Below are 26,354 nucleotides of genomic sequence, written 5' to 3'. Positions count from 1 at the left end.
AGTTGTCTGTGACAACTTGCACATTATTTGAAGTAACAAACATTTAAAAAATCTTAACGTCTTACAAATATAAAACCTTAAACTCTCAGGTTCGTTACATGTTAGTTAAAGGTAGTCTCAATGAAGGTGCATTAGAGAAAATGAACTTTGTAAAGTTTACAATGATTATGATGATTAGCTCATTGCAATATCTCCGTTATGATACTCGCTCGTGGTTCTACGTTTCTGCTGTAACTAAACAATGCTAGTGAGTACATGACATAAACTAATTTATCCGTTTAACCATAAGCTCACCTCTCACATTCATCAGGCGAGATCTTAATAGTGTGAGAGGGAAATCCAAGTAATTGTGATAGACATTCAACCCAGTGAACTCCGAACTAACACATTCCCACGTCACTGAGGTGTGAAAGGTTACATCTGGATCTTGGCGTCTGTTTTCAAGTGGCGTGCCACGTGCCATTTCGGTGTGTACATAAACTTCGGCACCTATATTGAAACTTGAATTTTGGCGCGGGATCGAAACGGTTGACGCGAGAAAGTAGAAGGGATTAAGCTACAAAAAGTAGGGGGGGTTGGTAACCATCCGTGACGAAGAATAGAAAAATAGAAGCCAACACAGCATGCGTCACTTAAAACCCTATTCTCTTCCCGGCACGTGATACCAATTGAGGAGAATTTCGAAGCCAACTCCGGCAAGGAGAAAGGTCTGGGAGGTTAGGAGAGACCATTTCCAAATTGTGGTCGAAAATTCGTTGAGAATTCTGGAGTTCTTTCTTCCACCCTCCAACCCGCCCCACCCCCGTCCTCTCCCTCTCCAGTCCCAGCAAAAGTTGCTGGCTGAGACTAACGACAGAAAAGGCACAGGGATTCGATATCCGCCATCTTTTCATCATGATCGCCGACCGTGAAATGGTGCCGGGCCACAGTGAGTGTGTTACAAATGAAGCGGCTCCGGTTCCAGAGGACGATCATGCCTCCAGCCCTGGAATGGAAAGGCGAGAAATAAAGAGATTGTGGAGACGCACTCTTAAGAGCTGGAAGCCCCCTCCCCCGTCTCTCACTCCCTCTGGAGAACATTAACGTAATGGAAAGGCCGGGAACAGAAGGAAATTTTCGGGTTCTCCTGGATTCCATAAAAGGGGCGCATCCAACCGAGAACTGTCAATCACCACCACTGCAGCCTGAAGGTTTGTTGAATGATTGTTCTGAAGAATAATCTATTAAAAGACTTCAGTAGACAACACTAGTTGTGGTGCAGCTAACAAGCATTATCCAGTGGACTTTTTAAGAAGCTAATTACCATGTTGTTGAATTACCTCTCAGTCTTCAGAAAATTACTATTTGAAAGTAACATAATTTTTCAGTTACTTTACTGATAAAGTAGCAGTGTGTTTCATACCTGCTGAAATAGCAATAAGAGTTGCAGTTATACTTTGCTGAAGAAGTACCAGAGTTGCAGTTACTTTGCTGAAGAAGTACCAGAGTTGCAGTTACTTTGCTGGAGAAGTACCAGAGTTGCAGTTACTTTGCTGAAGAAGTACCAGAGTTGCAGTTACTTTGCTGAAGAAGTACCAGAGTTGCAGTTACTTTGCTGAAGAAGTACCAGAGTTGCAGTTATACTTTGCTGAAGAAGTACCAGAGTTGCAGTTATACTTTGCTGAAGAAGTACCAGAGTTACAGTTACTTTGCTGAAGAAGTACCAGAGTTGCAGTTACTTTGCTGAAGAAGTACCAGAGTTGCAGTTACTTTGCTGGAGAAGTACCAGAGTTGCAGTTACTTTGCTGAAGAAGTACCAGAGTTGCAGTTACTTTGCTGAAGAAGTACCAGAGTTGCAGTTATACTTTGCTGTAGAAGTACCAGAGTTACAGTTATACTTTGCTGAAGAAGTACCAGAGTTGCAGTTACTTAACTTCAAAAGTAACAGTGTCTCTTTGGGAAGGTTCACCGCGTTAGAGTGGCTTTCGTTCTAGATAAGATATAACTTGTACAACTTGTATTTTGAAATGCAAAATATCTCATTTTTCACTAATGACTAGGACTAAGATTAATTTCTTAAATGCGAAAATATAGATGGATTTGAATTCGCATAAAATATACTTGCAAAAAGTATGTCACGACAACCATTGCCTCGCAGTGAAAATTAAAATGTTTTTTTTTTAGTAAAATATAATTTTGTAAATAGTGGCCTTCCAGATGGCACAGTAGCGTCGTCGCCTTGTTATCAAGGGGTACCGGGATCAATACTCGGTGGAAGCACACAGTGGTTCGGATCCCAGTTTAAACTGTAGGTCCAGTCCCGATTAGCCTTACTGTGCATAATGTGGACTTAAAACACCAAATGAATCAATCAATAATTTTGTAAATTGCTCCTGAGTCAAGTAACTATGGCATCTCCAGGATAAATGTTGGACACAATATCGTGACTTAGCTTAGATAAATAAATGAGACTTCCGTACATGTAGTGGCGGGTGAGCCTGGTTAAAAAAATGTACAGGGTTCTTCACTTCTTTTTACAATAACACATTTATAATAGTTACATATTTTATGGTCTTCCTGTATTGCCAAATGGTATGCGCTCTTGCCTTTAGTGCGAGCGGTCCCAGGTTCTATTCCTAGTGCTAGCCACCAATATTTCGACGTTTATCAAGCGTCGTGAGGACAATTGGGGAACTTCTTTAAAGTAAGTAGTTGCGGACTCCAGTCACGAAAGCCAGAAAACAGCGGCGATGGGACTCGATGCGTGACCACGCGTTATCCAATGAAAAAGGAGCTTTGTCAGGCTTGGCCGTTAGACGACTGTTGCGTAATGGAGTTTAGTTTCAGTTAATATATTTTAGGTAGGGGTCCAGGGTTCGAATCCCGGCCTGGGCATGGATGTTTGTGAGTGTCCATACATCAATTTCATCATGTCGTCACTCATCTCAATCTTCGCAAATTAGCCAAAAGTGGCACAAAAAGCGAAAGTAAAATAAAGCAAATCAAAATCAAATTAAAAAAAAATATATTTTAGGTATCTTTCCTTCAGAAACAGAGAAGTAGCTGTGAAAGTTACTACTAATTTATTTACTTGGAAAAAGTTGTTTATAGCTACGAATTCCTAAAGTAACCTGTTACTTGAAAAAGGTAACTGATAGTAACTTGTTTGCTTGGAAGTCTACTTTATTCGGACAGGCTAATCGGGACTAGACTTGCAGTATAAAGTCGGATCCCAACCACTTTGTAATGTACCTTCCCTGGGAATCAAATCCGCGACCTCTGAAACCACTGTAGACAGATGACTCAAATTTGGCATCTGCCTGAATGTTACTGACATCGGTCACGATTTTCATGAATCGAAATGAAAATATGAATTACCTAGGAAAGAAAAGTGTACAAGTCAACGTAAAAGGTGCTCAAGAGGATGTAAAGTGTAAGAAATATGTAAATTAATATTAAAATGTCATTTATTTATTTAAATTTTAAAATATTAATGTTCGAACCTCATCATTCCAGTCCTAACCACGGAAACTGGAACATTTTCTTAATCGGAAATTTCCATTTCAAGATCCCCCTTCCCCCCCCAAAAAAACCCTCCAGCGACCCCATTCTTCTCCATGTGATGGCAATTTTTAGCCATGTCCTTCCTTCGGAACCCGTCTGATCGAGACGTCAGATTTCCCCGCAGCCACTCCATCCAGAATCCAGAGATGAGCTCGGAGAAGTGGAAGGCGGGGGCGGAGGAAGGGGCTTCAGATGTGTTTCACGGTTTGGGAAACAGGCGTCTTTGGATATGAACATCCATCACCCTGGCGTCCGGATGCTGCGGTTGCAACTGTATTATTGGATCTCGAAATCCTTCTTTGTACCCTGGGACGGAGATCTCCGGAACTTTCTTCGATAAACATGGAAGTCATTCTGTTTCTTCTTGTAAGCCTTTCCCATTGAAAGTGCAATAAATTATAGTTTTCTCTCTATGTATATGTTGAGACGAGGTAGGTCGAGTTTCTTAAGACACAAGACACACATTGTCCGAATATATTAATTATTCACGATGACGCCACCGCAAGTTCGAGACGTAGTCTGGGATGCTTGTTTCTTTCTGACTGTACCAGTATCAATTTCATACAATAATCATTGTCCAAATAGTAGCATTTAGCCTAAAGAGGTAAAGAAGCGAAGCAAGATAAAAATTCAAATACAAATAAGTGATGTTCGAACATGATGTGAACGTTATTAAAAATCACCATATCATCTGCACATTAAGATCTGTCCTGGGTTACCATGACAACAGGGATCAAGTTATGGAGATATTTTGAAATGTGACTTTTCGGATATGCCACGTTTTTGCTACAGTTTTGGCCACCGTATGGTATTTACGAGACAGTAAACCACACGTTAGAAGACAAAGCTGTTGGCTATTGAACCCACAAAAGACACGACAACTATGAAATTTGGTCAGCTATTAACCGAACAGAGAAAGACAGATCCAGAGTGATTTTTAAGGGAAGGACCTTATACTGATGACCAAGAAAGCTTAAAGACTATAATAGGACTTCCCGATGTCGTACTGGCCAACACTATAGTATTGTAATTAAAGGAGCTCAGATTCTATCCCAGATTATGGCACGTTGCACAATGATTTGAACATCACTGTAATATTGTAAACTACAGGGTGGCTCAGAAATATGGCTACATGTTTGAAGCAAATGTAGTGTGTTACTGTACGGTCAAGGACACTTCTGTGTTATAACAATTCCATTAACTTTCAATGGAATCGTTACAACCCAGAAGTGTCCATGACTGTACAATGTACAGGGAAATTGTGAATGGTACATTAAACTTCAAACTTCATTTTATCATTTCAGGTAAGTGTCACGCGCACAAGCTTACTTATGACATGAGTCAAGACGGCGCTGAACACGCAGCAGGAATTTTTAGTTGCAGCGTGGGCAATTGTATACCACCAGAATGATCGTGAAAGCCGTGTGCATACCAATGGACTTAACTAAACAACAATTTGATCTAAGCAGTCGTTTTCTGCACTTTCCCACAGTCGACGGCAACAGTGTTATGTTAAAATCATCTCTCGCCAGTCTCACGATCATTCTGGTATTCAATTGCCTATGTTGCAACTGTTCAGCAAATGTTCAGCGCTCGGGCGTGTGACTCTTATCTGAAATGAAAAAAATGAAGTTTCAAGTTTAATGTACCATTCATCATTTCCCTCTATATTGTACAGTAACACTGCATTTGCTTCAAACTTGTGACCATATTTCTGACTCACCCTGTAGATGTTCAGTCTGTGCAGAAAGCGAACTTAATATTTGCTAAGAAGGAACTAGAATGTTTCAAGCTAAAAAAATCTTTACACTGTGAAGTGAGCCCAAAATTAACAAATCGTGAACTTGTTTCCAAATGCAAATACGTTCTAAAGATATCGAAAAATATATTGAAATAGTGGACTTCAATAATAACTCCTTTTAGAGTTTAGAATATAAAGCATATTTTTAAAAGGAAATGTAGTTCATGTTTTCGGGAACCAGTTTCTGGTTAGGGGTTGGAACCCTTGTAAACAAGAAAGCATGAAACCCTGTCTCGTATATTATTGCTCGCATGATGACATATTTTGTTGCTATATTCTTAGAATGAATCGCTTCTACCTCCAAAGGTAAATCATGATGAACAGGATGAATGATGAAGCCTTTTAATGTCCTCTGCGGAAATCTAACCAACGATCTGGCAAGTCGTGCTTAGGAGGCCTGTTTCCGTCGTGCAGTGGTCAACGTAAGGTGCTACGAGGATAGTGGTCCGCCGGTTCGAATCCTGGGTAAGGCATGAATGTATCGTCCATTTCGTCAGTTCGTAATTCATCCTGATCGTCGCGATTGATCCAAGGGGTAGAAAAGTGATGGAAAATAACCAAAGCGTAATGGAAATGAAAATAACCTAAAAGGTTACAAGGGTGATTCGAATCAAAACCTTAAAAGTATAAAATTCCTAAAAGTTGTACGATTGGTTTTTAAGTTGGCAGGAGTTATCCTTGTGGTTGAAAGAATGACCAGCAGGTGGCACAGAAGAAGGAAGCAGCGTCAGTGCAACGATGATCGCTCCATTGTCGACATGCACCGCGTTAGAGCAGCGATCTGTGGCCAGTTTTTTGAGTAGTGAAGGTGTTAAACCACTTGAAATTCATCGCAGGATGAAAGCGCAGTACTTGAATTTGGAAACTGGTTCAAACAAGTTGCAATCAGTAATTAGATTTTGATTATTACCTAACACTTGGTTTCGGCCTGGAAGCATATATTTAGTTTTCTCTTTGCTAGCTTCCAAACCTAACACTTTAGTTGCTTTGAAAAATATTTTAGCATTATTTTTAATTGTTTAGTTCTTAATTATTATTATTATTGTGTTGGTTCAGCACACAATATTATCCATGATGTGCTGCGATTCAATAAAGTGTCGGCGAGATGGGTGCCACGTCAGGTGACTGCTGAATTGAGAGACCGTCGCATCGATGCTTAAGAGGAACGTTTGCGTTGTTTCCAGGTAGAAGGTGATGGATTTCTGGAAAGAATTGTTACAGGAGATGAAACCTGGGGTGCACTATCACCAACCTGAAACAGAAAGATCGAACAAGGAATGGAACCATAGCTCGTCGTCAAAATCCCCAAAGAAAATACACCCAACCATCAGCAGGAAAAGTCAGGCTCACTCTCTTCTGGGATGCAAATGGGGTACATTACATGGAAACGGAAGTAACAGTGACCAGTACTTCTTATGCAGATCTGCTACAAAATCACCTTCGCACTGCAATCAAGAGTAAACGACAAGGATTTCTGACTTCAGGTGTACTGTTACTGCATGACAATGCCTGACCACATACTGCCCGTTTGACGTTGCGTGCCCGTTGCGACAATCCAGGATTTGAAATTTGAATGTTTCTTACACCCACCTTATTCACCAGACGTCGCCCCCAGTGACTTTCATCTGTTCGGAAGGCTCAAAGAAGCGATAGAAGGCACATTTTCATAGTGATGAAGATTTGGAAACCGCGGTGCACGAGTGGCTACAGTCACAACCAAAAGATTTCTTCTCACACGGTATCCACGCACTTCCGAAGAGCTGGAATACGTACAGTACATTATATGTCATGGGAACTTCGTCGAAAAATGATGTATGTATAATTTTTCTGTATTTCCTCATTTGCCTCATAATAAATAATTAAGGTTTACATTTGAATCACCCTCGTATTTCTCTTGTAGTGTTGGACACGTTTAGTAGAACGTTTTATTTTAAAGTTTGTATTGTCGAGTTGCATATGTTCTATGTGTGCACCTTGTGTCGCACGACAGATATCAATGTCATTGTGCAATTCTTCCCAAAACACGTTAAATTTGCAACAGTGCTCTGATACGTTGTTCAATAACTTTTACAGTGAGTTGGAGTGACGAGAACTGTCTTTAACATATCCCTTCACAGAAACGTCCCAGGGTGTTAGATCCGGATTTCTTGGCGGCCAGCATATGGGTGACATGTTGTCTATTACAGGGTTCATTCTTTCACACAAAGCATCTTCCTGTCGATTCACTACAGTGGTACCACCTTCATCGTTATCCTAAGCTACTACACACAACATTGGATGCCTGTACATTTAAGGAGTTCTGCTTTATAAGATGTTGAAAGTGTCGTTTCTTTAGTGAAAACTAATTGCGCCCTCTGCTAGGAGGATACTTGAAAGTCATCTTAGAAAAACATTCTTGAAAAGAACAAAAAAATCGTGTTCTCCAGAAGCTTTAAGCACTTTTTCTTTGCTTTCCATCTTCTTTGTTCCGTGAAATGAGCTTAGATAAGCACGAGGCAAGAGTAAGATAGATAACATTGAAAGCAAAAAGAGTAAAGAGGAAGAAAGGGGTGAAATTTCTACTGTTTGATTTGTGATATAAGGCTTAATAGAATTAAAAGAGGCGGATAATTTCTTCGTATTTGCTGAACCACCCACATCTTTATCTTGATCGTTGTCTTAATTGTTTTATACGTGCAGAAAAGAAAATTCTTAAGAACAAAAACTTGTTTGTTCCGACACATGAAAAAACGCAAATATATGCGTGGATGTCGATGAATATTGTTTGTGCATATTGATATTATTATTGTAATTACCTAATGAATCGCTAATCAACCTTAAGTAAAGAATGAAAATACTTTGTCATGATTTGCTGGTAGTGTTTTTTTTCTTTAATTTATGGGAGCTCCCTCCTAGATGTATAGCTAACTTCTATGGTGGGTTGGTTAGCGCAGCACGCTACGACGCCAGGGGTTTCGGTTTCGAATCCAAGCCTCCGCATGGGTGTTCTTTTTGAGCGTCCCTTAATCAATTTAATCGCATCATCACTCATTCCCATCTTCGCGATTAGTCAAGAATGTCAGACAAGCGAAGTAAAATAAACCAAATGAATTAATCAATCATATCAGTATAGTTAGCACTATTATATAAATTTTGTCGTACACTCCTGTTTAGATAAAGTGGCATACTTTGTAAAGTTGGACAGTTGTAGTATGTGCCTTTATCATCCACCTGCTACCATGCTTTAACACTGATCTTGTCCAACCCCTGAAGAAGGCGCTTGGTGTGATAAAAGCTTGAGAAGGAAAAGCACTTTCCAAAACACCAACATTAAGACCGTACTTGAAGCGATATTCCTCCGAGAATCGTCTTGCACTTCGACTGCAGCGCCAAACACGATCAGTAGATTTAACTAAGAGAACATTGTTTCTCCCGCGTTGTAAACTTTTTTTTTCACCATAGAAATTGCATAGCATTTTGTAAAGTTTTACACATTAGAAGAACTACAACCAACATCTGGTTGACTTTCATCCTACATGGTTTCAGACAAATGAACGGCAAGTGCACGTGTCAAGTATTCAAGCCTACAATCTCGCGTGCTGCAACCTGTGGTCTCTATTGCTAGTTTCGAACTGCACTATACTCTGTCCCCGGAATCTCTAAGTCGAGCAACCTAAAGCAAGTCTCTGCGCAAGTAGAGACTCGAGAAGACTCGCCAGTCAACAAGTGCGAGGGAATGGGATTGCGTGGAGGGGGGCTGCAGTTACCAGCCTCTGCAGCAGCGTGTACTGCTTCGCGCCTTCAACTCGCCATCTCTGCCATTATGTCCGGTCTTGCTCCAGAAATTCCCGGGATAGTGTATAGGCGACGTCGCTTCCTACAAAAACGTACTCGAAGCCTTTCAGACACAGTCTGTGTGAAAGCATATCCCGTGCCGGAATGGTTAGAACATCGCCAGGGGTCTCTGGTTCGAACCCCGGACTGGGCATGGATGTTTATGAGTGACCATTCATCAATTTCATCATGTCATCACTCATCCCCACCTTCACAAATTAACCAAAAGTGAAGTAAAATAAAGCAAATCAATCAGTCTGTGTAAAAATATTGCTATGCGGTGTGAGTTACGCTTTATGTATTGTGGAGCTCTACATCCCCTCTTGCATTGTCTTAATGGGCAAGGGTAACGTTACCTTAAGCAATATAATGAGTTACGGACCCAACCTTTACGAAGGAAACCAATGGTGCCAATGGGTTAGTGGGCGCCACGAGGAAGAATCAGTGTGTTTCCCGCATTTGTACGGTTTCTCCTTCACCCATCTCGCTTTCTCTGGCGACGAAAGCAGTGCCACTCCTTCCGAGATCATTTGCCTCCCCTCCCGCTTACTCCCTCTCCCGCGGAGAGCGTAGAATTTTAATTGATGAGCCCATCCATTACGCGGGACAGAAACTGATATCTTCAAGCAGAGAACATGGAGTCAGTCTTAAGGTCGCCTCGCGTAAAATATCAGCTTTCTCGAGCCTCCGTCTTCCTTTCTTTTCCATTCATTTCCCTCGCTTCAGTTACATCCTCGAATTTCAGCCTTGGATTACTCCAGCAGAGAGGAGCCCCAATAGCATTTGGAGACGTCTAATTTTCCTTCTTCACCTTAGGTGTTATAGTCAGTCCATTGCAAGGAGCGAGTGATGGTCTGCGGAAGGAATATTATAACGAATGCTGGGATTTTATCGTGATTTTTGTTTGCAGAGAAGAAATTATGTTATATTGCTCGACATTTCCATTGCGTCATAATACTTACTTATTCAAGTTCTCTCTAGCCTTCTTAAAGCCGAAGGTTTATGGCTGCAGCAACATAAGCCTTCTATCTGTTCCTATCCTGAGCACAATCAATACAATATTTTCCGTCCTTACCGATTCCTTTCGGGTCCATCTCAATGTTATCCCTTCATCTTCGTCTTGGCCTTCCTACAGATCCCTTACCATCAGCCATTGCGTCATATTAATAAAACTAATTAAGTACTCTTGAGAACGTCCTCCAGTGTTAGTGGAGTACGTGCTCTATCTTTTTATTCATATGCGTTGAAGTACTCTCTCTTGTTTATCGATATGAAAATGTGAGAACTGATGGAACATGTGCTCAACATTTTAATTCATGTGATGTGGATTGCATGCTCTTTTTTAATTAATATCAAAATGTGAGCACATGCTCACCACCGGAGCAAGTACTCACTGATGGAGTAGTTACCATTTTTATTCATACGAAATGGAGTACGAGCTCCAAAAAGTTGAGAAATGAGCATGTGGTTATTTTTATTAATACGACCCATTGTTTCACATGGATAAAAATGTTTTGCGGGTGCTTATCAATTATAAAGTTGTGTGAATTATGGAACTTAAATTTTAACCCTAAAAAATGTAACATGGTGACATTCTCTTTAAAGAAAAACACATTAAATACTGTTTGCGTTTGCTGCCCGGTAGGACCCTGATTGTCTCCCTGGAATGGATGGTATCACCATAGAGCTGAGTTCACCGCGATCTTCTTAAGGTGTAAAGAAAATGAAGGCACTTACTACAACTAATAACGTTATATTAATAATAAATATGTACACATAACACGTAATTACACTGTCCTGCACTCCTGCCTCAGTAAACTGTTTATATGAAATTGGAAGCCGGTTTTACAATAACACGTCACTAGTTCTTCACTGAATGATATCAGCACTATAATGTTCCTGTGAAACTGAACTACATATCACTGCACTTCACTGATATGCTGAATGAAACGTAGCCACGTTAGGCTTACGTATTTGATGATTTTCCGCAACGCGGTGACTCGGCTGTTGCCGGAGTGACTTCTGCATGAACACTGGCGGAAGTAAGCTTCCGCGCAAAGATGGTGGCAACTAGGCACCGCACCCGATATGAACTGGCCAATGGGAGTGCAGGTTTCTTAAAGCACTGGATATACACAAAATAAGCAATTGGTTATATAGAAACAAATGCAAAGCAAAATGAACAAGAGAAAAGTTCTGTTATTTGCGAATACAAGAATATATAAAAATATATATCGTGGTTAGTTTCTAGAGATAATTCTCCAACATACTCCCCCCCGTTGGAATGTTCACATCCAACCTAACACTAGGGGATATATTGTCAATGATTTAGCTCATGGAGCGTCTTCTTCCCAATGTGGTAAAGGCACAATTTTGCTTAATGCTCTCTTGTAGACTCCGTCTCTAGTACGAACGGTGACTACGCGCACTAGGTTATCCCTTCCCGGAAACACTTCTTGGATGACGCCGACTCTCCACGAGAGTGGTGGAAGATTGTCCTCCTTCAATAGCACTGGTGTGCCAGGCTTCAAATTCGACTGAACGGCTGTCCATTTCTGTCGCTGCTGCAGACTATGCAGGTAGTCCTGAGACCACTTCCTCCACACTCGCTGCTGGAACTGCTGTATGCGCTGCCATCTGGATAATCTGTTGGCAGCCAGATCTGTAATGTTTGGTTCAGGAAATGAGGTTAGAGGACCTCCAATAAGAAAATGACCAGGGGTAATGTAGCTGAATTCATCATGAGAATCAGGGAGTGTGGAAAGAGGACGGAGTTGAGGCAGGCCTCTATTTGGCATAGCAGAGTTACTAGTTCTTCGTATGTTAGCACGGCGTTTCCTGCTACTCTGCGGAGATGGTATTTCATAGACTTCACTGCACTTTCAAAAATCCCGCCAAATGATGGACTGCGTGGTGGAGAATACTTCCATTGGAAATTCTCTTCTGCTGCAAATCTGTTGATGTCCTTGTTGAACTCTTGTGATTGAAAGAGTTTACGTAATTCCTGCAATTCATTTTTAGCACCATGGAACGTCGTAGCATTGTCGCTAAAAATACTTGCACACTTTCCTCTTCTCGCGGTGAAGCGTAGTAGAGCTGCGATGAAGGCTTGCGATGTCAAGTCTGAGACAATCTCTAGATGAATTGCCCTTGTGGCAAGACAAGTGAAAACTGCAATGTAGCATTTTCTTGTGGATCTGCTTCTTGCGGCTCCGGTCTTGATGTGGTATGGCCCTGCGTAATCAACGCCTACGTGATGGAATGCCTTGCTGGGTCTCACTCTACTGGAGGGTAACTGCCCCATCAGCTGCTGGGCTGCTGAAGCCTTCAAACGATAGCATATGTTGCACTGGTGAATGATCTGTTTGACCACCTGTCGTATGCGAGGTATCCAGTATTTCTCACGAAGTGATGATATGAGAAGCTGTGGACCAGCATGTATAAGTCTCTTGTGTTCTGATGCTATCAGAATTTTCGCGAAATGGCTCTTCGGATAAAGAATAATTTGATGTTTGCTTTGAAATTCCAATTCACTGTTTTCCAATCTTCCTCCGACACGAATTACTTTTTCATTGTCGAGAAATGGATGAAGGTTCCTCAAAATGCTTTTGTTGTGTACTTGCTGCTTGTCAGACAAATCCTTGATTTCCTGAGAGAAGAATGCACGTTGTGTTATCTTGATGCAAGCAAGTGTGGCGCCTTGAATTTCAAAGGTGGTAAGGTCTTCACTCCTTTTCTCTCTTGAGTTTCTGCAATTGCTGATGAACCTTTTGCAGAGTGACATTACTCTCAGTAGCTTGGATAAACTTGAATATCTAGATATGATTTCTTCTTCAGTTGTTACATGAGTGACCAATGTGGTAGCTGCTACCTTACGATGCTCTGGAATAGTGTTGTCGTCTGGATGGAATGCTAAACTGGATGATGGCCACTGTGTCTCCTCTTCTTGGAGCCAGGTGGGTCCGTGCCACCAAAGCTGAAGTGATCTGATAGTTTTTGCATCGACTCCTCGTGAGATCAGATCTGCAGGATTGTCTTTTGACGGAACGTGCTTCCAATCACTGACCTGTGTGAGTTCCTGTACCATAGCAACCCGGTTGGCAACAAAAGGTTTCCATTTACTGGCTGGTGACGCCAGCCAAGCTAGGACGATTTTTGAGTCGGTCCATAGGTGAATGGTGTCTATACATAGACGCAGTATGGGCAATGCTTTGTGTACCAGTTTGGCTAGTAGAACTGCCGCACATAATTCCAAACGTGGAAGAGTGGTTCTCTTCACCGGAGCCACCTTGGACTTTGAACACAATAAGTTCACACTTATGTGACCCTCTGAATCAATTGATCTTACGAAGAGAACACTGCCATAGTTTCTCTCTGATGCATCAGAGAAACCGTGAATTTGAACTTTATGGATGTCTTATGGAGCCAAAACGAACCGTGGTACTTTTACTTCGTTAATACATGTGAGCTGCGAATGAAGACCGCCATGTTTTCTGCAAATCTATAGGAAGCGGATCATCCCATCCTACATTGTGGAGCCATAACTGCTGCAGGAATGACTTGTATGTTATCACCACTGGCGATATTAGTCCGATTGGATCGAACACTTGTGCAATTATGCTGGCAACTTGGCGCTTTGAGAAGATCTTCAACGAGCCTACATCCACTGTTGTGGCGACCTTGCTGTCCATGAGAAATTCGTCCGTGGATGGGCGCCATGAAATTCCCAATGTTTTTGTGCCTTCTGTGTCGAATTGCACTAGATCCTGTACTGCCTTCAATTCTTCTTGTATCGTGGGACCAATCATTTGTATACTGTTCAACGATTCCCCCGTAGTTGTGGGCGAGCTTCCATCAAAAACCACTCTTAAACGTGTAGTTTTGCTTGATTCCTTGATCACACAGTGATGTGGAATGTAGTACCTTGTCTCCTTGTCTCTGGATACATCTTCCAATGTGCCAATTGGTTGCATGTGTTTGAGTTGTTGGTACTCGACCATGAATTCTGTGTACTCTCTTTTCAATTCCATGTTCCGATCAAGTCTTCTTTCTAATTGGTTAAATCGTGAAATCGCTGTTTGCAGAGAATCCCCAAGAACGGATCTGTCCTTCTTCAAGGGTAGTTTGACTGTGTATCGACCTTCTCGATCACGAGATGTAGTTTCCTGGAAATGTTTTTTCACAGGCGATTTCTTCTGGCGAAGGCAACTTATCATGGAATTCCTCCAAATCCCAAAATCTCTGTAAATGGAAATTGACCGTATCTTCTGTGCGAACAAAGAATGACTTCGAAGGTCCGTTATTAGATGGTGCATTGGGAATCCTTCCTGCTACAATCCATCCAAATTCAGTGTTTTGCAACGCTGGATAGTTTCCTGTTCTTGAAAGTTTTTCTGGCTTGAGAATCGTGTAGAACACATCTGCAGACAGAAGTAGGTCAATATTGCCAGGTATATGGAAGCTAGGATCTGCTAAATGTATGTCACTCGGAATTCCCCATGTGGAAGTTTCGAGCCTCTGCGCTGGCATCGAACCTGTGATGTTTGGCAAGATGGAACAAGATATATCCATGGTGAATCCACTTATGCTGGATTTAATCTGAGTCTCCATGGTGTGAAAGGCTTGCACTGTAGCTTCATTTATCCCTTGGATTGGAATTCGGCGTTTTTGTTTCTTGATGCGTAGCTGCTGAGCAAGGTTCTCTGTCATAATGTTACTCTGCGAGGCTCCATCCAAAAGTGCATGACATGGGAGCCACTCGCCGTATGCGTTCTTGATTTTTATGACTGTTGTGGCTAGGAGAACTTGCGAAGTTTCTCTGTTCTTGACAGAACAATATGTTGCTTTAGTCTGGGCATCATTATCCTGAAAACGAGTATCATCACCTACTGCCGATTTACTACTGGGTTGACTGTGCCGCTTCTGTGTTTGACGTTCTCTGCTGTTCTTATCTTCATGAAGAAGGGAATTATGTTTCTCGCCGCAATACTTGCAAGATCCTGCCTTGCATCCTGACCTAAATCCCTGGTGATCTGACTGTCCAAGACAATTGAAACAGATCTGGTTTTCTCGAAGAAATTTGTACTTCTGAGCTATAGTAGCTGCTTTGAAAGAACTGCACGCAAACAGCGGATGCTTATTATTCTTCATAGTATCCTTGCAATACAGGCATGAAGGAGATACAGTAGAAACATACGATCTTGAAGGGGAAGGATGCGCAGGTTTGTGACTTTGTTGTTTGGTGTTGCCACTAAACTGTGGTTTGAATGTTGATTTTTCATTGGAAATTGGTTTGAATTTCTCTAAAGCCTTGGTTCTGTGCTCTAGAAATTGAAACAAACTGTCAAGAGTGGTGAATTCAGAATCATTCACTTCTAATTCAAAAGCTTTTCGTGTGGTGGCATCAAGCTGAGAGGTAAGATGTTGAACTAACACTATATCTGATAGTGAACTATCTCCTGCTAATAATTGTAACGCTGAGATGGAACTGATAGCTGTGTTTGTGAACGCTCGCAACTCTTCTGCATTTTCTCTCGACACTGGTTTTATATGCAAAATATCATTGACGTGTGAAGCAGCTATGAGACGCTTGTTGTCAAAACGCTCTTGGAGTTGTTTCCACGCTACACCGTAGTTGGATGCTGTAATTGGTATGCTTTCATTGATTTGCAATGCCTCACCCTTCAGTGCGACACGTAAATACTGGAATTTCTGAATATCTGAAATATCCGAATTATCATGTATGAGCGAAGAAAATGTGTCTTTGAATGATACCCATTGGGTGTAATTTCCACTGAAATGCGGAAGCTCTATTAATGGCAACTTGACTTGAGACTTGCACGAAGCCCTGTGTTCATTTTCCGCGCCGTCTGTATTTGAATGATTTCCCTCAATTAATGTTAGCATCTGCGACTTGAGATCGAAATATGAAAGTTCGATTGTCTCTCGAATTGCCGTGTGTTCATCTTCTGTGGCTTCAAATTCAATGCAATCCTGAATTTCTTCTAGCTTGGGCCATAATGTGTTCAGTTGCTCCAGCCGAACCTTGATCTGTTGAACGTTCGGCGCCTCTGGATCAACACTGCTAATATACGACTGCAATCTCGTTATTTGCCCCCTGTAGGCGGCACGTTGCTTTAGAAGATGTGCTAAGTCTGCCATGCCTCAAGGTGGGAGGGGCTAAGCAATGCGTATTGAAATGAAAGGAAAAAGTGAGGAAATATTGAACCAAACACTGTTGTACTCACCGATCTGGCATTCACTGGACCATCTTGGCATCTGAAGTCCTGGTTAGGCTGCAACACTGCGGGTACTCGAACAGCTGATGCACGGTTGCTATAGTGATGTCACGTCTGCACGCGTGGGCTGCTATGCACCTCTCCGCGATACGTTTTTCCTCGCTACGAGTTTCCCGCACGAAACGAACGAAAAAGCCAGTCCCGCGGGGGAACAGAAAACTGCAGGCTAAAAATAACTCGGCGACACACCAGCGGTGTATGACGTCATGTCACTGGTCGCCGACTGTTCCTCACACAGCGGGAGGGGAGAAGGGAGAGGAGTGTGAAACGTCACTGACAAGCGAACAGCGAGAGCGTTCTCGGTCGGGGAAGTCCCGGGCGTGTCCTTCAGCCACGTGGAAAATATCTGGCGCGCTACAACGAATGACGTAATGCTTTCAATAACTTGTCGCTACTGTACTTGAAAATAAAGCTTGCACAACACAATGTCACTAAAATCACTGATGGTAACGTACCTCATGCTCAATACAAAGGAGATCGCGGCCTGCGGAGGACCAAAAATGTTTGCGTTTGCTGCCCGGTAGGACCTGATTGTCTCCCTGGAATGGATGGTATCACCATAGAGCTGAGTTCACCGCGATCTTCTTAAGGTGTAAAGAAAATGAAGGCACTTACTACAACTAATAACGATATATTAATAATAAATATGTACACATAACACGTAATTACACTGTCCTGCACTCCTGCCTCAGTAAACTGTTTATATGAAATTGGAAGCCGGTTTTACAATAACACGTCACTAGTTCTTCACTGAATGATATCAGCACTATAATGTTCCTGTGAAACTGAACTACACATCACTGCACTTCACTGATATGCTGAATGAAACGTAGCCACGTTAGGCTTACGTATTTGATGATTTTCCGCAACGCGGTGACTCGGCTGTTGCCGGAGTGACTTCTGCATGAACACTGGCGGAAGTAAGCTTCCGCGCAAAGATGGTGGCAACTAGGCACCGCACCCGATATGAACTGGCCAATGGGAGTGCAGGTTTCTTAAAGCACTGGATATACACAAAATAAGCAATTGGTTATATAGAAACAAATGCAAAGCAAAATGAACAAGAGAAAAGTTCTGTTATTTGCGAATACAAGAATATATAAAAATATATATCGTGGTTAGTTTCTAGAGATAATTCTCCAACAAATACAAAATATTTCACAAGAAATAATTGTGTTCTAAGAGTTACCGCACAGAAGCACCTGGGAGTCATATTTGACGAGAGACTCTCCTTTTCTGACCACATCTCTGCACTCACTAAGGGTTCCATGCGTATGCTGTGTCTACTCGATCGTTTCATCGAAATAAACAACCTGTCTGCTCTCAGCACTTTTTACAAATCTTTTGTTTCACCAACAATTCAATACTGCTCTCCGATATGGTCTATGGCATACCCCTCAACTTTAGATAGACTTAATTCTGTCCTAAATTTCTTCCCGGCAATTTTTCGTCACCGAATTCCATCCACAAAACACTTGCAAAAACACTTCTGAAGATATTAAATATTCAAACTCCTCACGAGAGACATAGACTGGCCGACCACATATTCCTGCATAAATTAGTCAATGGCAACATCAGAAGCAACCGCCTTCTTCAGGAAATTTCCTATCGAGTGCCTCTCCGCTCAACAATTATCACTCAACTTTTCGCTTCTCAGAAGCAAAGATTGTGCCTCATCCAGCGTTCACTGTTCCATAGACTGGCCAGCCAATATAATAATCTGACAAGCCAATCGACATTTTTGATAATCTGGCACATTTTAGATGATTGTTGGCTAAAGGTATGAGAGTCTCTTAACCACATGTAAGTTTAGTTCATGTTATTATTTTTGTTATTTTATGCTATTATTTTTGTTGAGGTTTTCTCTTGTTAATACGTTCCAACGTAAAATGGCTAACGCTGAATTTGGAATCCTCTATTAAATAAATAAATAAATAGATACATATTTTTGAACCTGGAAACGTGTCATTGACTTTTTCGTATTTTAAAAATTGTTGCGTAGGCTTTAATAAAAAAATAAAGGTTCCAGATTCGAGTCGTGACGTGAGAATGATTGTTTCCTTCTCAGTATCTCTTCATCAATTCCATCTCATTTCCTGAAGATATGAAGATAAATCAAGAAAAATACAAATAAGAAAATACGAAGACGCGTACAGAGATGCTAATTTTGCATGTTAGTTGCTTATTTAGTTTTCCACTTAATTCCATGCTTATATATTTCACGTAGCGAAAATGCCTCGATAAAAACACTATTTCCCGTGTGGTTAGGTTATTAACGTGTGCATATCAAAACACTGTTGTTTACCTCCATGGCAAAATGCTTATCACAACGCTACGCCAGAGATTCAGGTGGGTGCGAAAGGGTGCTCGCCCGCCCCTAGATTTTATTCCGCACCACCCTTTTTCAAAATCTATGTTCGACCGAAGATACTAACTTTTACAATGTTATATTTAGTCATATTGTTAGGTATTGAACTGAGACCTGTTACAATAGGCAAACATTGATCCTGCTCTGAAAGAGAAGCCCCCGCATTTACTTAGCGGCAGTTGTCTTCCTTTCGTCAACATTTTTGTCAAGAACTGTTTCTTCAAGTGGTCTCGCCAGACCCCTTGGCCGAGTGGTTAGCACATCGCGCTGCGACGCTAGGGGTCCCGGGTGTTACGCTGCCCCCGTGTCAGGGCAACAGTCTTTTTTTTCTCTTATTGAAATATTTATTAATATGTTAATTAATTGGGTAATCAAGTGTATAAACATATATATGTGATTAGTGTAAACCAATTTATTATGCATTTTTAGATTCGTATTATTCCATGTATAAATACCATTTAGCTCTCTGTTCTTTCTTCGTGTTTCGAACGTTCAAAGAAAGGCGGGCTTAAAAATTTTGAAAGAAGGGCCGTTGGCAACAGACGCCAACAAAACGTATATAAACTCCCAGATGAGAGTGGGGGAGGTCGGCTGTTGGAACTGAGACTTGGAAGGCAGAGGCTGTTTTTGCTTCGGTCAGCTAGGACCGGAGGACAGGTCTCCCGAAACGGATGCTGTAAGAGATTGGATTGCCGGGCAAGCTAGTGCCTTGGTGTCCAGTTTACAGGTAAAAAGGTAGTTTGTACTGGATGTTATTTTGAAGTAATTACGGTGCGCCGGGCAGCCTAGTGCCTTGTCACTGTAGAGGTTGAGAAATGTACACGTCGGGCGGCCTAGCGCCTGTTAAGACGTTTCTTGGAGTAACGCGAGTCTACCTTGTGACAAGCGTACTCCCGATGTAATTCATGAAATGTAAAGCATCCAGGTACAAACAATAGAGATTCCAACATCAAAATTAGAGTTTTAGCCCGATAAATAATTAGAGAAATAAACGTTCGGATACGACTTGTATATACTTCAAATTTTACGTTAATTAAACTATAGAAAATATCCAAAATTTCCGTTTATAATTTCACAAATGCTGGACAAGGTAATTTATCCCCTATAGCAATAAGATTTCGCAAAGGTTATCCGTTGTCTCTTGTAGTTAATTATATAATTATGTTGACTTGTAGCAACCCACGTGCATTGTCGTACAAAGAAAGATACCCCTAGACAAATCAGAGCCGAGTACGAAGTGCATCGAACTTCGAGTGCGGAGGTAAAGTGTGGGGGCAGGCTAGTAACACGGGTTCGAATCCCGCTAAGGCTTGGTTGTTTGTAAATGTCCATTCATCAATTTCATAATTTCATCCCTCATCCCCATCTTCGCAAATTATCCCAGAGGCACAAAACGCGAAGTAAAATAAATCAAATCATAATCAAGTGGTCTCTTTGAGGTTTTCAATAATTGTGCACAGAAAGACTAATCGGGACTGAGCCTACAGTTTGAGGTGGGATCCGAAACCGGATCCCTTCATTACAATGCGGCGACATTACCACCACGCCATCTGGAGGGCGATTTTCATTAATTGCCCATAGCTCTATGTAATAAATAAGTTTTATTTATATTATCATAGATGCCAAATAAAAGTTGATGGTATTTGAAGTGGTAGCTAAAGGTGTTTCATGTTTTCTAGATTTTCAACACCCCCCCTTAAATTTCATTTCGCGCCCCTCTCAGCACCCCTACCCGCCGCTAATGCAGGGATCTCAGATTCGAATCCCTGCCTGTGCATGGGTGTTCTTTGTGAATGTCGATTCATCAATTTCATCATATCATCACTCATCCAAATCTTTCAGATTAGCGAAAAGGGACGTATAACATACTAAATCAATTAATCAGTTTGCTAAGTTCACACATACCCAAGTTGCATCATGCGCATGCGCACAATGACGTAAAAATCGTCACTTAGTTCTCCTTAGACACAATCTTTCCACGGAAATGTGAGTATATAAAAATACGGATTGCATACAGAATAATTGTATTTAAGAAGATAAACATTTTACGAAGATGAAGTTAATTGCTAACCGTACATCTTTATGAAAACAGAAAAGGGAATAGATGCTTGATATCAACTAATAGATGGCACTGTATTACGAGCCAAGAGCATGTGTAGAGAGAGAGGAGCTTGTGGGTTCAACCCCCTCGCAATATCTTAGAAGCAGTAGCACTAAAAGTAATGCATGTAAATTTAATTTCATTATTTCGTTTACTTTCTATTCTTAAACTTTACAACGCAAATCTCCCATTTTCGTACTTACAGATAAAGTGGGAATGGCTACATAGAAAATCTTCCTTTCTTTTTTCTCCAAAGAAAATATATTAAACTAAAATGTATTTATTTTTGATGTGGAACCCGTAAATCGATAGGTGGTATGGTATGCGGGTTCCCTGAAATTTCAGGACTAAGATCGGAGGAGGAGGGTGGGCTCCCCCTTGCTCCCGATTCTGATTAGGATGGGAATAATATCCAGATTTTCTGGATTCCAAACAGTTGGAAAATTTCTAATGGCCTTGCACTGAAAGTGCTCAAGGATGGAAAACGTCTTACAAATAGCCTTTTTTACTCCAACAATGCGAAAACAGTCATTTCGGAGAGCGTGTAGAATTCGTGGTTAGAGATTTGTCGTGGAAGGAGAAAACTTGAAAGTCTCGAAATTTTTAAAATACATTATGAAGTGATTGTTTTCATATTTATGGAATGTAGGTTAATAATGAGGTAAGCGGTAGCCTCCCCCTTTACTAGGCGGATGGGTGTTTAGATTGGGCTACGGTGTAAATTGGTTGATTAAATTGTTACACTTCTCCGGCTGTCAGTCAATATATCCTTCTCTTCCTTAGCGGTGAACAATGGGACTTAACACTTTAACTGCCAGGGTGGTTTCATCAATTTTGCCTCCTTTACCAAAGTGGTTATTGGACTTCATTTCGCAAATTCGAAAATTTCGTTTTTTTCTTGTTAAATATAGAACAGCCATAAAACTTTTTTATGCGCTCGACTCCTTACGCCTTGTCGGTCATGCCTTATGCGCATCATTGTTATGCTCGTGACCGACGGCGCGCTAGGAACAGAAAAAGTAAAAACACATGTTTCGGTCATAATGACCAACATGGCGTGATTGGTGTGCGCCAGTTTCGGTCATTATGAGCGATGTGGCAGAGAACGTGTTTAAACAGCATACAGTGGAACTACCTCTGCAGCACACAGTTTCTACAATTCAGCTCTAAATACTGTTGCCACTAATGTTCGTTCTTTACACTTTGGTGGCAACAATTGGACAACCTTTCTTCGTTTACAGTTGTCAAAATTTCACAAGCCAAATAAAAGAACGCTGGATAAGAACACAAACACTTATTCATGTCGAAACATCAACAATCTCTCAGCAACCGAAAATCTACAGGTTGGTCCATAACTATTTTGTGAAGCTACACAATTGTGTCGCATCTAGAATTGACATAACGTAAGAAAACTAACATGTTTAAATTCTGGTGTTTTCAATGACAAACTACTAAATTGTGCAAAGGCGCGATTAGCCAAAAGCGACAGAAAAGCGAAGTAAAATAAACAAAATCAATCAATCAATCAATCATTAAATGGCCTACTATGAAACCACATCTGTCGTGGCGTAAACTGGAACATGATACAATACCATAGGCATTCAAACTACATTTTCTATCATTCAGCTCTAAGTCCTGTTGCCAAGAACCAAAAAAACATTTATTCGTTCCCTACTGAATGAGCAGGTTGTTCAGTTGAGCTCCTAGTACTGCAATATGGCCCAACACAAAGGAACTAAACAGGCAAATGAACCAAAATAATAATCGTAAAGATAAAGAATAAGCCATGGTTGTCACATGCAACAAAAGTATTTACAAATAACTCGTTTTAATTACGATTCCAGATTATTAAATTTCAGGTCGAAACTTGATTAGCCTATCTGAATATGAATATAGTGGACTCAGAAGCAGACTTCGCGAGAAATAGATTTGTTTCTACAAAGAGTAGACGATAGAAAGATACATTTAAATCTACCAATAATATTTATGCGATGTAGAAAAACGCACTGGTTTTAAATTACCACCACCTCAAGCTGTAACATCGTGGAACTTGAGACAGAATTTCTAACAAGGGTGTTCCCGAACGTAATATACAAAGTGATCTCTTCCATTCTGAAGGTGAAATTTCCGAAGAGATATTTCATCGGAGACAGAAGGAGCGATCGAGTTTCAGACGTCCTCCGAAGAAGTCGAAAGTGAGTTATTGCCCGGCGGGGGGAAGAGGGGGGAGGGTCGCAGAAACGTTTCCTCTTCTGAAACGTTCATCTCCCTTCTCCACCCCTCCTGCCCCAGTTTTTTCTCTCAATTGTTTCCGCCAGAGTCCCTTTCTCGCAAAGTAAAGAGTGCTCTTGTTTGTCGTGACATCAGCAAACATAAAGAACAACAGTCGAAGTAAGCCTGTGGAAGACAATAACCAGTTTTGGTCTGCTGGATACACTCGGTGACCAATCTCCAAATAAAACACGGGTTTGTTCCACTTTGTCACAAGCATGGCTTTGTGAAGGCTCCTTACTCGTTGTCTGCAACTTAATTGATTAGATTTCTGTCTAGAATACTTTGCCATTTTCTTCACGTGATGTATAGTGAACTCTTCCTAACTCGTCCATTCCTTGCGTAAGGGAGTGTCATATTAATAAGTGTCGGGTTTCACGCTAGTATTCAGTGTCACACATGTATTGTACTATGTTTAAGAAAATAACTATAACAATTCTATGATAATGTAGACACTGCTGCAACCTGACCTTTCATGGAAAATAACATTACACTAAGAACAATAGGAGTGAAAGACTGTTCAATTCTCGTTTACTCCATGTAGCGAAGCGTGTCATATCTGCGCTAGTGCCATCTGTGTCGAGGGGCAAAACTATTTCCACTTAGATGACAGCTCATTTTTGAGAAATTGTTAACGAAAACTAAAAGGTGAGAGTCGTGAGCATGTTTCGTGTATAGATGTAGAAATAGCATCAATTTAACATTAATGTTTTAGTAACGATTAGATAAACCGGAAACACATTTCTTGAAATTTACAGGAGAAAAGACGAGAAAGTACTTACGGAATTTAGTTCTTGTGGACTTTCTGAAGCTGGGGAAAGTGTTTTTTCGAATCGTGCAACTTATTCGGCCTGTAAATAAGGTATTTTTCGACATTCATGTATCTCCGTTGCACGATAGCTCGTGCCACCATTACCGTCGACTACGTGAATCAAATGTTCCGTGCGTTCGATTACGTAACCCCCTGTCAGTGTAGCAACCACGCGGTAGTTTTACTAGATGACGTGTGAGCGGGATTTTTTTTCCAATTTAATTTTCTATGTTTGCCTAACCTAACTGAACCTAACCTAACCTTCCGTGAATGGTTTGTGGATTAATAACAATCATTTTTAGGTTAATAAGTGTTAGTGTAACAAGCACGCTGTAGTTTTACAAGATGACGTGTGAGCGTTTTTTTTTTCAATTCAATTTTCTGTTTGCCTAACCTAACTTAACCTAACCTAACCTTCCGTGAATGGTTTGTGGATCAATTTACGCTTAAAAACCTTTTGTGAATAGTTTGTGCGGCATTTATGGGTTCATAAGTTTGGAAACACTGCACACCAGCTGACGATACTACATATCAGCTGACGATAGACAACGTGAGTCAAGATTTGCCCGCCGAATTATCAACGACCAATAAATAATTATGATGTTAAAAATAACGCTTTTTTCATGGGAAAAAAAGTGATCCAAAGTTGAAAAATGTTCCGCTTTGCATATGAGGTAAGTAGAAATGAATTTTATTTGAAAATAAACGAGTTGAATGTGTCTCCGGCTTATCTAACTGGTACCAATGTTTTATCTTTCAGAGCCCAAAATTATATCTTATTTATCTTTTTGTTATCACCACAATATATAGTTGTATTAGGTATTTGTTGGACCATCGTGGAAAGATGCTAAGATAGAGACATCTATTGAGGTGCTGCTAAACCATAGACTAGAAACCTAATATACAACGTAATGGTAGGCGAATTGTCCATCACCATTCTTATCAGCCTGTTTTCCGCAACGTGATGGTCGTTAATTGAAATAAAAACGTCAGTAAGCAGAAGACATCATCAACAGAATTTTACTTCTTAAAACAACTCATGTATAGAATAAAGAAGAATGAAAATAATGATGGACGATTTGCATACTATTATGTCGTTGGCTGTATTATGTTTATATAACTCCTGAACTCTCTCTCACACACAACTTTGCTTCAAAATGAATCAACTCACCCTGTTCCTCATGGGGTCTGTGTTGATCTGGCACATGTACGTTCCGGAGTCGTTCTTCTGCACGTTGCTGATATGGAGTTTCCACGTGTTGTGACCGTTGTGGGTGACCGAGAGGCGCGGGTTGTGAGCTACCATGTGGTTGTGGATTGCCAGGATGGCCTTCGTGTCCGACTTGATCCAAGCTACCTGCGGAAGATAGAAGAAACGACTATGAGAATACAGATGGATATTAATCATTGTGTTTGCTGTGCATGCTGTTATTAAGAGCAAGACTAGGAAAAACACTTCTCTTTGTGATAAATCTTCACTACTGGCTACCCTTCTGGAGCTAAATGATACATCTTATAGTCACTGGCAAATTATGACTGTTTTAGTTGAACACTAAGTACGTAACTTATTATTTCGTATTGTTACACCCCGGTGACTGCAATATTGCAGCCAACAAGGCTCTTGTGTCTGGACCCTTCAGTCGCTATAATCCTCTGGAGAGCTGTGTGTTGCCCTTTGTTTTGTCCTTACATGTGCTGAGCGACCCTTTACAGCGTAAGGGGATTTTATTTATAGTAACGGGCTTGGCTCAATATAATGTGACGGGTGCTGACGCACCAAAAGGTTTTATTTCAATCAGTCAATAGTATTGTTGCAACACTTTTCAATTTTAAATCTGCATATGCAATATTTCATCAAGGGCCTCTACGATGACGTAATGGCAACACTGTCGCAGTGTAGTCATGGATTTCACAATTCCTTTCCTGGTTAATACAGATTGTGCAGTGGTGATATGCATCACACCCGAATGAGCATAAAATGTAACAAAATAACTTTTCATCACGTATAGAGAAGAAATTAATATTACTTTTAAACTTTTGAGCATTTGTTTTACATCTACACTTTAAACGTATTTTGCGATATGTACCTAAGATACAAATGGAGAATTCCAGCGTTACGTGTGAGACATTTTCCACACAAAACGTAAGGTTCTAGACATGCAATTGGATTACAGTATTCATAATGAACTCATTGCATGGAATTATAAAGTATGGTGTCTGCTAACAAATGAAAAAAAAACTTGTGCATGATGACGTAGCTTTAATGCATGAAAAGGATTAACGGAAATATGTTACGTGTGCAACGCTTTAAAAATGTAGCAAAATTTGATTTTTTTTGTCTGTGAAGC

General features: G+C 40.8%; 1 protein-coding gene across 2 annotated transcripts in view; it reads right to left on the bottom strand.

Moving 5' to 3' along the window:
* LOC146002924 (lachesin-like) overlaps positions 1–26,354 on the bottom strand; it is a 397,885-nt gene that overhangs the window by 97,750 nt on the left and 273,781 nt on the right. For both annotated transcript variants that reach the window (XM_083141087.1, XM_083141081.1), the window contains exon 4: positions 25,178–25,363. In XM_083141087.1, coding sequence (XP_082997213.1) covers positions 25,178–25,363 — 186 coding nt within the window. The remainder of the gene's footprint in view (positions 1–25,177; positions 25,364–26,354) is intronic.

The sequence above is a fragment of the Lepisma saccharinum genome, chromosome 1 (assembly GCF_977018435.1).
Source record: "Lepisma saccharinum chromosome 1, izLepSacc3.1, whole genome shotgun sequence".
NCBI lineage: Eukaryota > Metazoa > Arthropoda > Insecta > Zygentoma > Lepismatidae > Lepisma > Lepisma saccharinum.
The sequence above is the reverse complement of the archived record's forward strand: the minus strand, read 5'-3'. Positions and strand labels throughout refer to the sequence as shown.